The sequence below is a fragment of the Silurus aristotelis genome (assembly GCF_946808225.1).
Source record: "Silurus aristotelis genome assembly, chromosome: 29".
Classification (NCBI taxonomy): domain Eukaryota; kingdom Metazoa; phylum Chordata; class Actinopteri; order Siluriformes; family Siluridae; genus Silurus; species Silurus aristotelis.
Genome location: NC_139602.1, coordinates 6486021 through 6506619, shown reverse-complemented (window position 1 = coordinate 6506619; position 20599 = coordinate 6486021). Strand labels below are relative to the sequence as shown.

The 20599-nt window shown below is 38.5% G+C and overlaps 3 protein-coding genes across 6 annotated transcripts in view; 1 reads left to right on the top strand and 2 right to left on the bottom strand.

Moving 5' to 3' along the window:
• Nucleotides 1–4444, bottom strand: part of tab2 (TGF-beta activated kinase 1 (MAP3K7) binding protein 2) — a 29654-nt gene extending 25210 nt beyond the window's left edge. For all 3 annotated transcript variants that reach the window (XR_014532395.1, XM_083535054.1, XM_083535055.1), the window contains exon 1: nt 4007–4444. The gene's annotated coding sequence lies outside the window, so the exon portion shown is untranslated. The remainder of the gene's footprint in view (nt 1–4006) is intronic.
• The window catches only part of LOC310722610 (uncharacterized protein), a 676055-nt gene that overhangs the window by 430538 nt on the left and 224918 nt on the right, over nt 1–20599 (top strand). For both annotated transcript variants that reach the window (XM_083535195.1, XM_083535194.1), the window contains one exon: nt 13567–14111. The gene's annotated coding sequence lies outside the window, so the exon portion shown is untranslated. The remainder of the gene's footprint in view (nt 1–13566; nt 14112–20599) is intronic.
• Nucleotides 19124–20599, bottom strand: part of cdk19 (cyclin dependent kinase 19) — a 36742-nt gene continuing 35266 nt past the window's right edge. Inside the window, exons 12-13 of the mRNA XM_083535116.1 lie at nt 20358–20561; nt 19124–19628 (exon numbers count right to left, since the gene is read on the bottom strand). Coding sequence (XP_083391242.1) covers nt 19503–19628; nt 20358–20561 — 330 coding nt within the window. The 3' untranslated portion in view covers nt 19124–19502. The remainder of the gene's footprint in view (nt 19629–20357; nt 20562–20599) is intronic.

Genomic DNA, 20599 nt, shown 5'->3' with positions numbered 1-20599 from the left:
ACAGAAGGACAGTGGGACAGAAGGACAGTGGGACAGAAGGACAGAGTGACTGTGGGACAGAAGGACAGAGTGACTGTGGGACAGAAGGACAGAGTGACTGTGGGACAGAAGGACAGAGTGACAGTGTGGCACAGAAAAAGCGTAACAGCGGTAAAGACGGTTAAAGGAGAGAAAATGCAGAGGCTGTAATTGCCCCTCGGAGCAGTTCATCTGTATTAAAGACTGTGTCCAGGATGTGAAACGGTTAAAATCCCACCAGTAACAAAATGAAGAGAAATATTCTAAAGACAGATCAGGGTAGGTTATTGCTTTTTTTTTCTTGTGTTCTTCATAATATGTCCTACCAATGATCAGATACTCGGGACCTACTGTCTGAGTGACCCGAGTGGAAGCGTGGTAGGTATTGGACACGTTTGGAAAAGGCAGGTGCCCCAATGCTTTCGTCCATACAGTGTTATAAACCTGTAATAAACGTGGCTCCCTTTCTGACCAGTTCGGGGCTAACCGGGTTTTGATTGGGCAATTAAAGAAACGTCGAGCTCTCCTGCGGTCACGTGTCATCGTAGTACCTAAAAATAACGTGTTGATGCTTCGCAGCTCAGTGCGGGGAAAAGTTTAACGGCGCTAAAATATCCACAACGGGCTCTGCAGTAATCAAAACACTGTTCAGGAAACATGGAGAAACGAAAAAGGCTGTACACACACACACACACACACACACACACACACACACACACACACACACACACACACACACCATCCGTACGCCAAGCCGATGTCAGATTCCACACACGCGTCCCGTTTTCATCAGCATTTCTGCTTGAGGTCTCTGGATTAAGAAGGAGATCGACACCAGAAACAACAGGACTGACGGCGGCTCTCAGACGGAGCTTCTCACTGCCGCAAATAAAACCGAAGCGAATTCAAAGAACTCGTCTCAGCAGCGAGTCAGTCGAGTTACAAAACTATTTGGGGTCTGGAACGAAACTGTGATCGTGCCGGAAATTTCCGAGCTGTGGAAGTGCTTTAGAGAACACGGCGGGACGGAGGGCGAGGAGTAGAGGTATGAGGGCTGAGATGTTCTGACCAAAATGAGCTGCTGTTGTTGGACGATGCGAGTGCAGTGATTAATTCAAACACAGGAAAGGCAAATCTCTCTGATGGAGGACAGGATAGAGGAGAGGATAGAGGAGAGGATCGAATTGGACAGAGGAGCTGATAGAGGAGTGGACTGACGGAGGTGGATGGAGAGGTAAATGAATGAAAGTGGATGATGGATGCATGGATGGATAAGTGGACAAAAATTGCATAAATGGAAGTGAATGGATGGATGAAAGAGTGGGTGAAAAAAATTGATAGATAAAAGAGTGGAAGTAGTTGGATGAAAGTGATTAAATAGAAGTGGATAGAAGAGAGTGGATGGATGAAAGAGTGGATCGATAAACAGATGGATCTTGTTGGATGGAAGTGAATAAATGGAAGTGGATGGTTAAAAAGAGTGGATGGATGGATGGATAAGTAGATGAAAGAGTGGACAGAAGTGAAGAAATGGATGATAGATGTTTAAAAGAATGGATGGATGAAATAGTGGATGGATAGATAGATGGATGGATGGATAGATTATAGATGTAGATGGAATTTGTTGAATGGAAGTGGATGAATGAAAGAATGTATAGATGGATGGATGAAAGAGAATGGATGGATGGATGGTTAGATGAAAGAGAATGGATGGATGGATGGATGGATGGATGAGAATGGATGGATGGATGGAAAATGAACAGATGGTGGTTTGGTGAGTAGTGTATTAATCTTTGCAGTGAAACTTGATCTTTGGGTTCTTTGTGTTTGGTTGCTTAAACCTGTTCAGCTACGTTACCCACAGTGTCCCTGATTTCAGCTCTCATATCATCTCTACATAAAGACGGTGATGCAGCGGCGCTTTAGTACTTCAGCCTGATTTCAGCTCTCATATCATCTCTACATAAAGACTGCGATGCAGCGGCACTTTAGTACTTCAGCCTGACATGCTTTCTTGGGACATCAACTACAAAAAAAAATGCTAAATTCTTGCGAAGAAAAAAAAAAAAACAGACAAATGCTTTAATATAAACAGGTTTCAGAATGGACTATAAGAACATAATTTTTGAAGAGAGAAGCAACAGTAAGCTGGTGGGTACTGCTACACATCTGCTTCGCTAACACCAGGATAGCATACGCCAAAGACCAACACTGACGTCTGACCCTCCTTGACGCCTCACAAATCTCCAACATATACTTAATTTTTAAATTCAGACGCTAAATATTTCTCCACACAGCAAGCGCACTCACACACTCCAAAAATATTCCCTCTTTTATTCTGGGGGGATAAACTGATTTTAACATGGTTTACGTAATAACATTTAAAACAACATTAAAACGTGTATAAAAACTACGGCACTAATCAGCACAGAAAGTGTTCCGTTTCTACACGGGGACATTTTATACCTTAGTAGAACAAAAAGATGAATAAACAGAGTGGATAGAGGTGCGTTTGGAGTCATGTGGATAAATGAAAGTGAATGAAGGAGAGTGGATGGATTGATGGATGGATGGAAGTGAATGGATAGATGAACTTGGCTGGAGGAGAATGGATGGAGGGAGATGGATGGAGGAGAGTGGATGGATGGAGGTGGATGGAGGAAAGTGGATAGATGGAGATGGATGGAGGAGAGTGAATGGATGAAGGTGGATGGAGGAGAGTAGATATAGAAGAGTGGATGGATGGAGATGGATGGAAGAGAGTGGATGGATGGAGGAGAGTGGATGGATGGAGGAGAGTGGATGGATGGAGATTTATGGAGAAGAGTGGATGGAAGGAGATGTATGGAATAAAGTGGATGGATGAGAGTGGATGGAGGAGAGTGGCTGGATGGAGATGTATGGAGAAGAGTGGATGGAGGAGAGTGGCTGGATGGAAGTAAATAGATGGAAGTGATAGAGGACAATGGTTGAACAGAAGTGAATTTAGGAGAGTGGGTGGATGGATGGATGGATGGATGGATGGATGTGGACAAAGGAGAGTGGCTGATGGTGGATGGATGGCTGGAAGTGGACAGGGGAGTAGATAACAGTGGACAGATGGAAGAAAACAGAAGAGTGTATGGAGAGGAGCGGATGGATAGACGGACAATAAAACAAACGCTTGGGATAAACGCGGAAAGAAAATCCCGGGAATTTCTTTTCATATTTTTAAACAAACTCTGTTACAACGTGCTTAGAAATATCTGATGATCCACATCATATAAAACTAGTAATAAATTATTAATAATCTTTAGACACACACACACACACACACACACACACACACACACAATATATATACAGCTTCTAGATCTATCTACAAGAAACCCTTTTTTAAAAAACCTGTTCAAATCTTTAAAATGAATAAATAAATTGCTTTATGTATTACATTGTATCATTATTACAATAATATTATAATACATGAATATTCATAGTATTATCATCATAAACGGGATTATTTAGTAAAGCGTTGCACGTGATGCCAGATTGCACATTTATTTATTTACTATTTAAAAAAAAGGTTTGATTAAAGATATATATAAATAATATTTAATATATATTTAAAATCTAAAAGTTTATAAAAGAAAAAGTAAAGAAGAGCAGCTCCATATCCAGGCAGAAGCGGAGATTAGCAGCCAGCTAAAAGGTATAAACACGATACGGTTTACAAAAAGAAATAAAATAAAAAATAAAAAAAGGAAGTTTTTTTTTTTTTTTAAACACACATTTCGAAACTTTCCAGACTTTTCCAGACTGTGGTTTGTAATAAATCCGTCATCTGGAAAACTTTTTTCCATCTGATTTTTTTTTTTGCTGCACAGCTGAGAGGAGGGGAAGCAACTTCACTTTTAGGCCCCTAATAAAAATAGTTCTTTCCTTTCTAATATTAATAAAATAGTTATTAAAAATTAATTACAACAATGAACTCGAGGTGTTTTCTCTTTACCGTGTTCGTGTCCTCCCTGGCCGCTCCCCCCCTACCCGGGGCCGCCCGAGAACCGAGGCTTCTCTCCGGGTCCGTCTGAGTGTCAGGGCCGGGCAGGAGGAGGCTCCGGAGCCGGGCCTAAGTGCGCCGAGGACGGCGTAACTTTACTTCAAAGTCCGTGGGGTGGAGGGGGAGGGGAGGGGAGGGGGCACCGAGTCCGTCCGTCGCCCCCCGTTCAATGTTTCAACACACGGTTTTCCTTTTGAATTGTGCCGTCTCGCCGTCTCTTCCTGCTCTTTTTTTCCTAACCCTCGCTCTCTTTTTAGTTTTGCTTTTCTCCGCGTTCCCCCCCGAGGAGTTTCTCCGCTTTTTTCGTTCCCCACTTTTTCCTCGCTTCCGACACATACGAATCAAAATAACTGTCGCGCAATATGGCGTCCGCGATCGCGCCCGAACTCTCGCGAGACTTCCCGCCCCCCCTCTCTCTTTCCGAGACTTACACATGGGCGGATTGATCCGATCTACACCCATCCTATTAAGCGTCGATATTTTCGATATCGGTCTTGCAGGGTCGATTCGCACAGTATAAAATCGATCCTACTTGGGAACTAATTCGATATTTAACATAAATGCTTCGAATGCGAAAGGAATGCATTAGTTTTAATGTTTTTCTTTCTATTTTATTTATATATATATATATATATATATATATATATATATATATATATATATATATATATGTATATATATATATATATATATATATATATATATATAATAAACGTAAAAGACGAAGAGAATCGACTTTACTTTGAAGCTCTTTATTGTTGACGATAAACTTGAAGTATTTTCTTCTTCGCGCCATGGCCTATTCTATTCTAATAGGTACATTTTATCCTACATGATATCACTGATCATAACATTGGTATCAGTTTCAGAATCGATATCGTCGATGTCAGAGAATTGCTCTCGAATTTTGATCAGCTGTGTAACTGAGATGATTGAATGTCGCCATGGCAATTCGCTATATATATATATATATATATATATATATATATATATATATATATATATATATATATATATAGTGGATGGAGATTGGATGGAAGTGGATGGAGGAGACTGGCTGGGTGGAGATGGATGGAGGAGAGTGGATGGAATTGGATGGAGGAGAGTGGCTGGATGGAGAGGTTTCAAGAAGAGTGGATGTAAGAGAGTGGAGAGTGGATGGAGGAGAGTGGCTGGATGGAGATGTATGGAGAAGAGTGGATTGAGTAGAGTGGATGGAAGTGGATGGAGGAGAGTGGCTCCATGGAGATGTATAAAGGAGAGTGGATGGAGGAGAGTGGATGGAAGTGGATGGGGGAGAGTGGCTGGATGGAGATGTATGGAGAAGAGTGGATGGAAGTGGATAAAGGAGAGTGGCTGGATGGAGATGTATGGAGGAGAGTGGATGGAGAAGAGTGGATGGAAGTGGATGGAGGAGAGTGGCTGGATGGAGATGTATGGAGGAGAGTGGATTGAGTAGAGTGGATGGAAGTGAATGGAGGAGAGTGGCTGGAAAGAGATGTATGGAGAAGAGTGGATGGAGGAAAGTGGATGGAAGTGGATGGAGGAGAGTGGCTAAATGGAAGTAAATAGATGGAAGTGATAGAGGACAATGGTTGAATGGAAGTGGTTGGAGGAAAGTGAATGGATGGATGAAAGTGGATGGTGGAGTAGATAACAGTGGATGGACTGAGTGTAACTGAGATAATTGAATGTTGTCACAGCAAACGAATCCGATGTAAATATATCGGGTCAGGAAGGAAATAAAGGGTTTCTGTGCAGGAGGATATTGCTCCACGTCTTCTGGAAAAGCGGAAGAAGCGTGACTTGGACGATCTCTAGGGTTTGATGAAAGAAAGTCATTATGTGCGAAACGTTGCATGTGAACCACAGAGGATCTGAAAGATAGAAGTCTTGTGTTTTTATGCAGCGACGTTTCCATATATACAATACACATATACGTGTCATTTACATTTGCTGTTTCTCCATCATTAAACATTTAAATGCTTTGGCATGGAGGAGTTGGTGTTGGATCTATAATGATCTCAGATGTTGAGCTCATTTACGAGTTGCTCTGGAGCTCTGACGGTATAAGACTGTAGAAAGGACAAATAAGGAGGGGTTTTCCTTTTAAGTCTGGTTCCTCTAAAGGTTTCTTCCTCATACCATCTAAAGAAGTTTTTATTCGACAGTCGCCCCCAAGCTTCTCATGGGGTCCATGGTGGCCATGGCCACTCCTTAACCCCGCCTACCTTCACCAATATACAGTCTGAATACAAATTTTCACACAAAGCAAAAATTTGAATTCTAGGGATGTTTTCTTTAATTACATACTCAGCCCAAAGTTTGGCCAAAATGTTGCCCCAGTCCACATTAATTCTCCATTTGCTGTTATAATGAGGTCCACTCTTCTGGGGAAGTGTTTTTGTGGACATTCTGTGGAGATTTTTGCTCATTTAGACACAAGGGTGTTAGCAAAGTGATGTAGGTGAGGTGAGGAGGCCTGCAATGGACCAGGTTCAAGTCTCCTAGTTCAACTGAAGGGAAAATATCATTCTGCCTCATTCGAAGACGCCGCCAAGTTTTTGGTAACAGTTTGGGCAAGAAGCAAATGCAAGTGCATGTGCTAATTCCCGGCTGCGTAAGACGTAGTTTACTCTGACTTTGACCTCAGTGCAGTTGCCTGCACAAATCTGATTGGTCAGAAGGGGGGGGGGGGGGTTTATATTTATCTCATTCAAATGCATTATTGTTTCCATATTGTATAAATATCCACAGAATCTCAACAAAGCTTCCCTAAATCTCCACGAATCTTACATTATATCTCCACACATTCTCCCCAAAATTTTTAAAGAATCCCCATAAAATCTCCCCAAAATCTCTACACAAAATATCGCCGGAATCACAACAGAATCTCCACAAATTCTCCACAGAATCTCCAAAAAATCTTCAGAGAATCTCCACAGTTTCTCCCAGAAATCTCTACAAAATCTCCAAAGAATCTCTGCAAAATCTCCACAAAATCTTCAGAGAATCTGCAGAAATTCTTAACAAAATCTCCAAAGAATCTCCCAGAAATCTTTACAAAATCCCACAAAATCTCCCCAAAATCTTCAGAGAATCTCCAAAGAATCTCCATAATATCTTCCTAAAATCTTTTCCAAATTTCCACAGAATCTTCCCAAAATCTCCACAAAAACTCAACGAAATATCCCCAGAATCTCCACAAAATCTCCAAAGAATCTAGTGGAACATCTTCCCAGAAGAGTGGCGCTTATTAAAACAGCAAATGGGGACTAAATGTGGAACAGGATGTTAAGAAACATATATTAATATATTGGCCACCTGTTGTCCATGAGGTCACCTGAGATGCTAGCAATGACATGAGAGAAGGTTTTTATCAACCATTATTTATAATGTATAAATTAAGAGTGTGTATATTCTGTGCATATAAAAGCGGTAGAAAATGTCGTTATAAATATGTAATATTAATATTATTTAAATAAACTCTCAGTGGCCTTCAGTGAATTTGCGTGGCCTGGTTCCCATCGCTTGCTAACATCTTTCATCTTTAGCGAAGCATCAATTCGCATTTGTTTCTCTGTTAACTGGGTGAACACTTGGCATTTGGTATTTCGAGTCCAACACACACACACACACACACAGAGACCTTCTGACACACAAAGGGTGGGGGAAAAAAGTCACCTCTCAACCTTTCTGAAAAAAAATGACCCCCAGCAAATGAGAGGAAAATCTGTGCAGAGCTTTTAGATGTTTCTTTGCAAACACCCTCAGAGCCACTGACTCAGGAAAACAGAATCCTGAGAATTCTTTACTCACACACACACACACACACACACACACACACACACACACACACACACACACACACACACACACACAAGCTGATTCGCTGGAACTTGTGTGGGTGGCATGATTGGCCCATAACCTCTTTCCAGCTCTCTCTCTCTCTTGCACATGCTAGTACGTGATGAGTCATGATCCAGGTCCCCAACAAAGACGCTTTTGAACGACGGCTAGAGCCGCCGTCCGGCACTCGCTGGAACCGGGCGGCCATTTTTTTTCTCCTTACAGAAACTCACCAAGCAGCTTCTAGCCAAACAAAAACTATTCATTCTTTTTATATCGTGTTTAAAGAAATACTCTAGAGCAGGGATCCCCAAACTACAGGACCCCACATTTCGAAAGGCCCTCTGAATAATTCCAGAGACATATTTTGAAAACGATTTCCGATAGTTTTTCCGGCTTCCGCTGTTATTCCAAGAGCGGCCTCTAGAGGCAAATCACTGATGCCACGTGCCATTTGTTTTTACAAATGGGACCGCTGTTATTCCAAGAGCGGCCTCTAGAGGCAAATCACTGACGCCACGTGCCATTTGTTTTTACAAATGGGACTGCGAGCTGCACGGAGAGCGCTACATTACATTTATTGTGTATAATTTATTAATTATATAATATTATATTACTATATATGACTAAATATATATAATAATTAGTATGTCACTTAAAAGTCCTAGTTTAGAATACAATTTTTGGAAAGAGCAAATGGAAAAAAAAAGTGTGTGTGTGTGTGTGTGTGTGTGTGTGTGTGTGTGTGTGTGTGTGTGTTTTGGTGTACTGTGTTATTTAAGGAAAGTCAGTGTGTCTTACAGGCAGGTCTTGCTAACCCTGCTCCTACACACTTTATTGTACCTCGCAAAACACACACTGGAACACACGAAGCGGAGGAATCTGGCTCTGCATCCTGAATAAACTTGACCATAGAGCACATTAACAGTGACACCCTGTGGAAAAAAGAGAAACTGTAATAAAAATAAAATCTGAAGATTTTATGACAAAAAGAAAACACAAAAACAAAACATTTTCAGGATTCCTGACAGGATTTTTGGCATATACATCTTTGTTTTTTTTTTTTTTTATAAATTCACTGCTAACACCAGTCAGCCAGCTAACACGAGCTAACAACCACACGACTCATGAAAACCATTTGGAATGATGTGAATGATGAACAGCTGTTGGGTTGTAATGGAATTTGTACCGGAAACCATTAAATGTTCATACATTTGAGTTCTAACACCATTACACATGCTATTTAGCGCCAACCTGACTGGATTTATGAAAGGATTCTTGTCATATTGAGTGGTTTTTAATAGCTATAAATTGAAAGATATATTGGTTTTAATGGAAATTGTAGTTGTGTATCAATTTGGGTCTCTATTGGTAATCTGTGGCAAGTAGAAGAACCAATAGAACACATTTGGCAGCTTGTAGATCACTTTTTTCATTGCTAACACCAACCAGCTAGCTAACACGAGCTAACACGAGCTAACTAAAAACAAGAATAATGTTATAAAAACATTTGGAAATTATGTTAATGTTGAACAGCTGATCGGTTTTGTATTGGAAACCATACAATACTCTGTGGTTTTAATGGATATAATGGATAATATATAGGTTTTAATGGAAATGTGATGTTTTTAACCTGTGGGTCTCTACTGGTAATCTGTTGCCTTCTACTGGTGGCATGTTATATCTGACCATTAAATTCCTAAGAAATCATGTTTGGAATTCACTGGACACGTCATTACACCTCCAAATTCCAATTTAATGGAAAATATATTGGTTTGACTAGAAACTGCTATATTGTAACCCTGTGGGACTCTACTGGTCATCTGCTGCCTTCTACTGGTGGCATGTTCTGTCAGATACGATTAAAGATTAATAGAATGCCTTTGGCAGCTTGTAAATCAAATGTTTGTATCTACTGGACACCATTAGTGACTGTTAAGCCACGATTAAGCTTCTACACTGGGAAATGGTAAACAGCTGATGATCTGTAATGGTATTTTGAAGTGGAAACCATTAAACATAGAGCTTTATACATTTACCTGCTGACACCTTCCAATTTAGCTAACATAAAAAAAAAAGCTGACAGGATTTCTGAGAGGAAATTGCATTGATGTTTCTAAACATTCGTAGATATTAGTTTTCCTTTCAAACATTCTTTCAGGCTAGCCCACTATTAAAAACATTCATGAAGCTGACATAAATACGCTATATGGCAAAAATATTGGGATAAAAATGTCAGCTGCCTAGCATTAGCCATAAAGTATTTAGCGTTAAGCAACACCCTGCTAGTGCGACTAAATGAAGCTCATTTCTGAGGGAAAAAAAGTTTTTTACCATTGAAAATATTTGTCATATTTTTGCTATTGCTAAAATGTTTATCCCAGAGTAACGGCAAAAAAAAACCTTAATCAAAATAACAAACGAAGTAGACTGACGTGACGCATTTTTCTGAACCCACCAAAACAGACACAAAGCAGGAAATTTTTATTTTATTTTATTACAATAGAGGATATAAAATAAATATACACGACATTTCTCCTTTAACAGTCGTTCATTTACAGTGAAATAATGGACGGTGAAGTTACTAGCGACTAGCCGGGGTACAAATTAATTCGTTTTTTTCTCCTGCAACATGCAATTGCCTACTTCTGGATGTGGTAATGAAGCGTGTGTGTTTGTGTGGTTACACAAGATTTACACACGCATTAAACCGTGACAACGTGTGCACATATCTAATAGCCCCCCTGAATAAATGAACCAAAAAAAGACATTAAGTAAAAAACAAACAAACAAACAAAAAAAAAAACCCAAAAGTGACTTGCAACATGAATTTAACTTTCCTTGTTGATTTATTTACTCGTTTGTTGATTCTTTTATTTGGTATAATCCGACAAGGTTAACCAAAATAACAAAGGATTTAAAGTCTCCTGTAGGTTCAATTGACACGTTCATTCCCAAGTTCCTTTGGAAACTATGTTACACGTAACTGGAGAATATTATTATGGATGTAAAAGTGGGCATTCATTTTGATGGAGTCCGTTTTGGGGTCGATTTAGCTTTGAATAATGGGAAGGTTCATCACGATTGAGTTACAATCGACACCAGATCAAATGGTCCCTAGAAATATGTCAAAAAAAGAATAACATACCTCACAAATTACTCACACCTTTTACATATTCACACCTCGGATCCTACGGCGGTGTTTTTAAACTACGTAAAAAGATTATGACAAGTATTTTGTGAATAAAATCGTCAAGAGAAAAGATGTAATATTTGGAGAAAAATCGCAGAATTGAGAAAACTTCCTACTTTGGGTTAGAACTTAGCAATAACAAAATCCAAAAAAGTTATTCATTCATTCATTCATTCATTTTCTCCCGCTTATCCGTAATTCGGGTCGCGGGGGCAGCAGTCTAAGCAGGCCCCCGCCTTCGACTGCTGCCCAATCCTCACAGCACCGTCCCTTACGGTCCCTCCTGCAGGTGGTGAGCCCACGGGAAGCCAAAAAAGTTATAATAAACTTAATTTATTCAGAAGAAGAAATTAGATGAAGAGATGTTGTTTCTCAAGTGTCTATGAGAAAAATTATCAAAGATATCGACCCTGTTTGTTCACAAAATAAGACTTTATTCTCGTTATCGCTCCGACTTTAATCTCGCAATCGTAGATTTGTTAAAAAAAATTTTTTTACGCCGTCGTAAAATCCTGACAGGATTTCATACATTTCCAAATCGTCAATTTATACGTACCTCATGATTTGCAATTGCGCATGAATACATGTATTTCGGAGATTTTTGATGAAGCTAAGTTTCGGTAACATTTGGACTCCTCCGAAGGTTTTAATCGGTAAAATGAACAGCGAACGCAACAAGCGCTAGTTTACTTCACACTTCATATAAATTTACACAGGACCCGTGTACGGAACTGTAGTGATTTAATTTCTTGGCGTATTTTCAGGACACAATTCCTAAAAAATTCCCCCCAATTTCTTGTTTTAAATTTCTAAGATTAAAAAAATTCCCAGTTTTAGTGTCAGGGATGAAAAATGACACACAAAAAAAAATAATAATAAATTAGGAAATTTACTTAAGTAAAAAATGAGGGTGGTCAAAAAATCAACAAAAAAACACATTTGTCCTTAACTTGTCATACTGCTAAAAAAAAAAACTGAAACAATTCGTAACAACTCAAATAATACGAATAATAATTTATTTAATTCATTTTTTTTTAAATGATTGCTAGTTTCACAGACTTCATTACTTCAGGGCACTAATACTCTATTCAACTTCACTAAGTAAGAGTTTGGAATTGTAATGAAATCTCTTGAAATTCGGCTCGTAAACTCATTTTGATGTAAGTTTATTGTATAAACATGGGTTATTGTTACTGGAACATGAAGGACTGGTTGTGCCATGTTCTGTATAGAAATCTGATTGGAATTAATCGGATAAACTGATGAACAAATGAAGCTACAGATTCTGTAAAAAATAAAAAAAATAAAAAACAAAAAAATTCAATAAATAGATACAACAGTTATATATTTTGTGGCATGATATCTTGAAATTTGTAGCTTGGCATGAAATTTGTAGCTTTAAGGGCTCAGATAAAAAATTCAAAAAATAAATATAATAAAAGCAAGCATTAAATTTCAATCAAATTTGATGAAAAGTCAAAAAATGAATCCTTGTTATACAAACAGAAGTCCAAAAATTCTTAATTTTTCAATGTCAAAGCCCGGATTTGTCCGATGAATTTTTCTTTTTTTCTTTTTTTTTTTTTTTTTAAATAATAGGAAAATATAATATAATAGGAAAATACATACAAATAAGCAAATCAATATTAACATCAACATCAACAGTAGTTGAGATTACTGAAGTTCCCTACAGGAGCATAAACATTATTTCAAAGATGCGAATTGGGACAGAACGGGATCGTGATGTGTTGTGTAGTTATGACGTGGGTTTTTCAATAAAAAAATTAATAAATTAAAAAATAGTACATGCATCCAAATGAGACGTTCAACATTCAATATTCAGGATTTATATTTCTACACATTTACAATAAGAACTCTGTAAAAGAGCGCTGTCTAGTCTGTTATATAACTAACCATCATATTGTTAGTGTCTAAGCAAGACAATACGAAACGTGAAATATATGTTTTTTACTTAATTTACCTCAAAATAGTTTCGCAACAACAGTGCTTTAAAAGACACGTATCACAGAGTTATGTTTCAGTGAATAGTCCGTATGTACAGGTAAAATGTCTCTCAAACACACACAAAAACAGGACATCATTTCAAAATCAAATGAAGACGCACGTGTTAGCAGGACGCCGAGAGTTTTATTAAAAGCGTCCCGCTTTATGGGTTCATAAACCCGTGTGGAATCGAACATAACTTCCTGAAAAAAAACGGAAATCATACAAACATAAGTCGATATGAAAATTTGGAAAGAAAAGGCAGTCGAAAAAAACACAAGCCCGAGTTCCACGATTGTTGTTTAACACCACCATGTTCACTTTCTCTCACCTACATTGCTAATACACTCCGATATCCAAAAAGCTGAGGTAAAATTTACACGAAAAATCTCCGAGACCGAAAGGACGAGTCAGTTACACAGAACGATTCAACATAAAAGGCAAAAAATTTTAAATAAAAGAAAAGAAAAATATATTAGGGCTGTCAAAAATAACATTAATTTAAAGGGCACAGATTTTATTAAGGCGCGATTAATTCAGCGCGAATTTCTGTTTGACCATTTTTATTAAAAAATATAAATGGATGAATATAAAGGAGGCGGAACTAAAACTTCCAACACAACTCACGTTTATTCATGGCAGTCTTTACTTAAAAAAAAAACAACAATAAACTCCACTAATAAAATCATTTTGAATCGCTAAACATTCGTTTTACTGACGCGCTGAGTCTCAAATTAGGCACTGAAATCCGCCATGATGCATGCGTCCGGCAATCAAAACCGGCCGTGTGGAAACACAGCAAAAACTCCGTTTGGTGTCCTGATGATTTACGTTATTTAAAACACGACAACTGCTTGAAAACATTTACAAGAATTTTTTGTCTTCATGCTTTATGTTGCGTTTGGTTTAATTATTAATAAACAAGTATTTGCATAAAGCGTCAATATTTGTTTTAGAATATAAAAAACTTGAAATTTATTAATTTAAGATACATTCAGAAGAGATAAAAATGTGCTATTAACTTGCGACTAATCGCAATTAAATATTATATATATATATATATATATATATATATATATATATATATATATATATATATATATATATATATATATATATATATATAGCATTATTATGTTATATTGAAATGTAAAAGAAATTGGTTTAAGATGTTAAATAAAAGGGCATTAGCAATGTTTGCTTGTTTAAACATCAAGATTAGCAAGTCACAGAGTTATTTTTTTCCAGAAAAAAACTTTAATTGAAAATAGTTTTTTGGGGGTTTTTTTTGTGCTCTGTAGAAAACGTGTATAAATGAAAAGCTACGAAGCTGAAATGCCAATTAAAACTTTCAAATTCTTTTAAAATAAAATATGCTAAAGTTTTCTTTCATTTTACTTCATACGGTAATTGCGTACATTTCCATGGTTTCCATTCCGGGAATCTTGACGCTAGCTAATAAACTTAGCAAGGCTTCCTAGTTAGCTAGTTAGTTGTGGAGGATGTTCAAATTACAGAAATCAAAACCTTCAAAGCTTTTGAGATCCAATCTCCTAGTGGAGGGAACGAATTGTTCAAAGGACAAAAGTATTAAGAAACCAGATTTTTCCAGCCACAAACTCATACCACAATCAAGTCTGAGGCACACAATTGTATCGTACATCTTTGAATGCAGCATGAAAGATTGAACTAGAAGACCCAACCCTGGTCCATGACAATACCCCTGCTTTCCATGGGGTCGGAAGATGTGGAAGATCTCCTGCTATAGAACTCCAACCCTATTAAACACCTTTGGAATGAACTGGAACACCACCCTATGCCTCCTCAACTCAACCAACATTAGTACCTGACTTTACTAACACCCTTGTAGCTGAATGAACACAAATCTCCTCAACAACATAAATATAGTGAAACATCTCCCCAGAAGAATGGAGAGTACCATAAGAGCAAATAGGGACTGAATGTGGACTGGAATGTTTAAAAATCCCAAACTTTTGTCCATATAATGTACTTTGTGGTGTACTTTTTTAGACTATAGCAATCAGGAAGCCATTTTGGATTTATATTATATTGGTGTGAAAGGAAAAAATAAAATGAAACATAAAATCGGGCCACAAGGGAACAATTCCAATAGGTTGAATAAAAAAAATAAATAAAAAAATAAAATTATATATATATATATATATATATATATATATATATATATATATATATATATATATATATATATATATATATATATATCCTGCCTGAAAACGATGTCTTTATTGTAAAACGATGCACTACAAGCGTTAAGTTTTTAATTAATATTTACTCAGATAGGTCGTTTGTGCTAATAATTTAAACGTTAAGGAAAGTGAACAAGGACGTGTTTAATGTCGTATTTGAAATAAAAAATAAAAATAAAAAAAGGCACTCTGGACACGCTGAAATGTTTGAGCTGTAAAAAAAACCAAAAAAACTCGACTTGCAGAAAAAAATTAAAATAAATTTAAATCCCTTTAGAACCACGAAACCGAACACAAGACTGCTTCGGCTTGGCGAAACACCCCCACCCCCCTCCCCCAACCTATTTACGACAAAAGTTGCCTTCTGGGAAATGGAGTTCAGTGCACAAATAATCACCATGCCATATACCATCACCACATATATATATATATATATATATATATATATATATATATATATATATATATATATATATATATATATATATATATAAATAAAGAAAGGCTTATGGCAGGCAGATGTATTAACCTCAGACTACAATCAGATAGTAAAAAAATCAAATCAAATACAAAATATTAAAATACAAAAAAACCCTGAAAACATTGACATTTGATCTCATACGGGTAAATCCGACTCCTCAAGCCTGAGACGTAGCTAGACATATATATATATATATATATATATATATATATATATATATATATATATATATATATATATATATATATATATATATATACGTGTAACAATAATAAATACGCTCGTGTAGTATTAATATGCGCTACATATAAATTCTTTTGTACAATTCATCTCAATACAGCATACAAAAAAAAAACAACCTCAATGACTTCAGTTTGTGGTTGAAATTACAAATCCCGCTTAAAAAAAAAAAAAAAAGGACGAAATGCGATGATGTTCGGTGTGAATTCAAGGCTACGGCGCAAGATTTTAAGGTAAGGTTGATTCCACTTCGTTTGCATAGGAAAAAGTGTTTAGCGCTCGTTACTTTACGCAAACAGACGCCGGATTCGCAAAGAGAAGAAAATACTGTAGGTGGAAGCGGTAGAAAGGAGACGGCTGAGAAGTTTAGGGTTGGACTGCTGGTCATAGGGTTTTTGGTGGGGGAAAAAAATATGGGCGCCATCTTGAGAAGCTCTGTAGTTACCTTTCTGTCAAAAGCAATTGTACGTAGTGTCTTTTGGTTTTAAATTACGAGGGCGTAACGAAATGTTCTGAGACTAGTTTTGTAACGTGCCAGCAGATGGCAGCACAAGGCTGCATGCGAAGTCATAGGGAGCACTCGCCTGATTTGACTCCTGCGGACTTTGCCCTCTTTCCGATAAATAAAGTACTTTCTTGTAAACAGAGCGAGTCTCAAAACTTTCCGATACCACCTCGTATTTGATTTTTTTTAATTCTAAAAAAAAAAGAACTCTATACCTGTGGCTTCACATTTCCAAAAATTAAACGCGTTCGAATGTTGCGGTTGCGATTCATTTAAATGGAAAATGTTAAAGGGGTTGGGGTCAATTAGATGGAGATGAGGGGCGAAGTCAAGTTGTGCGGCGTCTAGCATCTATATTTTTTTTTATTTCTATACTTTTTTAAATCTGTATATTTTTGACAGGAAGGTCAACCTACCAGGGTTAGTCACTAGGGGAAAATTTTACTCATGATATGCTAACGCGTATAATACTGAATGAGTTCTTCAGTAAGCAAACTCGTAGACACGCCCACTGTCTCTGGTTAAAAAATATTGCAATTTCCAACAGTGCTTTGATACACTGTATGGCCTTCCCCAAACTGTTACCACAAAGCTGGAGGGACAAAAATTTTACATTTTGCCTTTGAATGGAACGAGGAGTTCCAAAACCTTTTCCACCATGATGAAAAGTGCACAAAACCAGCTCCGTGAAGACCCTCTACATAGGTTGAAAGATGTGAAAGATCTCGGCTTATAGCGGGAGCCATCACTTGTAGCTGAAAGATCACTCCCCAAAATCTAGTGAAACGTCTTCCCAAATATCCATAAGCACACTCCAAAATCTATCTTCTCAGAAGAGTGTAGAAAACTATAAGAGAAAATTGGGACAGGATGTGGAATACGATGCTCAAAAAGCACATACCGTACTTATGCCCAGGTGTCTGCAAATAAATATATATATATATATATATATATATATATATATATATATATATATATATATATATATATATATATATATATATATATATATATACTTGACTACTTGGAGAGTTGTACAGTTCTCTCGACCCCCAGTAGATGTCAGTGTTTCCAACATTTTCAGTGCAGGTTACAGTTGATAGCGGACAAAATGGTCTGGAAAATAGCGTTTAAAGGAAAAAGCTCCCCTTTCCACCAACTTGTAGGACCTGGTGTGTGTGATTTTCGCGGTTTTGTTATACAGCGGCGCTTCAAATCCGAGTCTACACATGGACCAGTGAGGATTCGGATCGACCCTCAAAATAGACAATAAAAATAGCGAAAATCCAAAATGAGAAAATATCAAACATGAGGTATCAGTCACTTGAGCTGCCGCAGACATTGTAACAAAAAGACGTAGACGTACACACACGTACAAATGCACAGTTTCTGTCATACACGCATTGTCGATACACCTCATGGATGAACGGGAATTCCGATGTGTTCATCACAAGGTATCAATATGAAGGATTTTTTTTCCCCTTGTTGTTTTGCTCTGGTTATTTTTCCCGACAGACCCGAGCTGAAACGCGTCGAAATGAGTTTTGACAGTGGACTAAAAGTAAAGGGTTTCTTCTGCACTGTTCAGATATCATATTAAATATTTACAAAAGCGACCAAAAAAAAGTAGAAGGTCGAAGCCTTCGGTTCTGTAGTTGAAAAAGTCGTAAAAGGCGCTCTGCACATGCGTGAAGGCGAATCCCGAAGGAGCTCGATCTTTAAACGTCTTTGTTCTTCGGTGTCTGTAATGTGCACGTGGTGGTGTATGTGCACAGCTTGGGTAGGAAAGGAAAATACAGAAAGTGTTCCAAACAGACAAAAAGAGGAGGGAAAGGATATTTGGTTTATATCATCCTCCATATTGCAGGTGTGTAAATCTGGGACCAAAGCAGAGTCAGACGCTTTCATGTCTCGTTTTTTTGGCTGGTTCCATATGGACACTGTGGGGCTTCATGGCATTTCCTGTTTAAGCCCTCACACTGTTCCATTGGGCACGTTTACAGGCAGAAAAAATTTAACTTGAACGACTAAAACTGTATCTGGTTTTGTAGCTCAGTGGACTGTAAAGGTTTTGCTGACTGGTTAGGTATGGATATAAAAGGCTCGACTGGAACACTGACAATCTTTGAGGACTGGATAGGAACCAAGAGGTACATGCAGGTAGTTGGTTTGAAAGAGGCAGATATAGAGAACAGGGGGGTATGAAGACAGATGATCTGCTGTGGCGACCCCTAATGGGAGAAGCTGAAAAAAAAAAAGAAGAAGAAGGAGGCTGGAAACCAAGAGATCTGTGGTCCTTAATGAAAAGTCAAAGGGTGGCCCCTAAGCGACAGGACTGGCAATGGAAGAAATCTGAATTTGGAACCGGATGGAATCTGAAGATTGGTTTTGTTTGAAAATCGAGTGTTTTGAAGACTAGTTCTGAGAAGAAACCCCGGAGGCCTGACGACTGATACTTGATGGACGTTTTTGGATTGATTCTTAATGGAAACCCAGACATTTGAGGATTAATTCTTATATTTAAACCCAGATGCTTGAGACACGAATCTCCAAAGAAACCAAGAGTTAATGACATCTAAAATTCTTTTGCTGCAAATAATAACAGAAGTTCTTGCAGTTAACTTGCATAAATTTGGCATATGGGTCTATATGTATTCACAGCACTGGACCCACAACAGCATTGAGGGTTTTTTAACTCTGAGAACTTGGCTTGTATGGACACTGTAGGGTTTTTAGGAACTGGTGTAGATCCTCATCAAAGGGTGCATCTGACCTCCGAGGTTGCTGGGACGGCATGAAGGGCGCTGCTTCAGGAACGACATCTTTGCTGGTATTGGCAAGTGGAAAGCGTAAACGTGTAAAAAAAAGTGAAAAGGAAAACAGGAGGGAAAGGCGGGGGAATGAGGAAGTCTCCACACGTTCATTGCGTCCATCGATTAGCGCGAGCCTCAGTAGCGATGAGACTGGTGAGTGTACTGGGAGCTTTGCTGAGATGTGGACGAGTATCCCATAGTGCTTTGGGACTGAGTGGTGCCCTGGACGTTGGTTTGGTAACCAAGGCGCGAGCCGGAGTGCTGAGAACAAACAGAAAGAGATGGTTAATGCTTATCAGATAAAGCCGACACACACACACACACACACACACACACACACACACACAGGGCAAAGTCCATGGTGTAGCACCTCTGAGTCACCCCACTACTTATCCGTGTGGGACACGTGCAAAACACTGATCATTCCCTAATCTGTTTATTTCTACAAAAGAAGCGGATTTTGTCGCAGAATCCGTAGGCGATTAGCTACACGATTAGCGAATTCTTGCTCCTCGTCACGTGCACACACGTTTTCCATTGCAGTGCATTATGAGGACTTTCGCCTCTTCCGGTAAATAAAGACTCTTTATTTTCCTGCTTGTGCAACACCACGGCCCGAGCGGCTGTTACCCCAACAAACACCCCAGAACGCGTTTCTGCGATAAAGAAAAACTGAAGAACGTCTCAGAAAACCCTCTGTAGGAATGCGTGTCTGGCGAATTTTGAACGGACCCCCGCAGCCCCTATGATACCTCAGTAAATTCATCTAGACATTATGTCACTTTAGAAAGAGGTACAGTATATATGGAGGTAAAACTCCCCAAAGTCTAGTGGAACCTCTTCCCAGAAAGGTGGAGGTTATATATAACATTAAATGAGAACTAATGGGGAAACTTATCGTTCCATATCGTTCATATAAACATATAAACAGTTATAAATTCTATATAAAATAAAACACACACACACACACACACACACACACACACACACCTGGTAGTCTGTCTGGAGCACGTTTGCCCCGGTGGTACGGCTCTTCTTGTTGGGGGGCCCCTGCTCCTGCCCCGTGTGCTGCATGGAGGGTCCCGTGTTTCCACCCGACGTGCCGTTGGTCTGAGCCGAGCTCTGCTGAGACGGCGCTTGCTGCGTCTGTGTCTGCGTCTGCACCTGCGTCTGCTGGTGCTGTTGCGTCTGGTTCTACATAAAACGCGCAGAACGTGAGTATGGAACCGAAT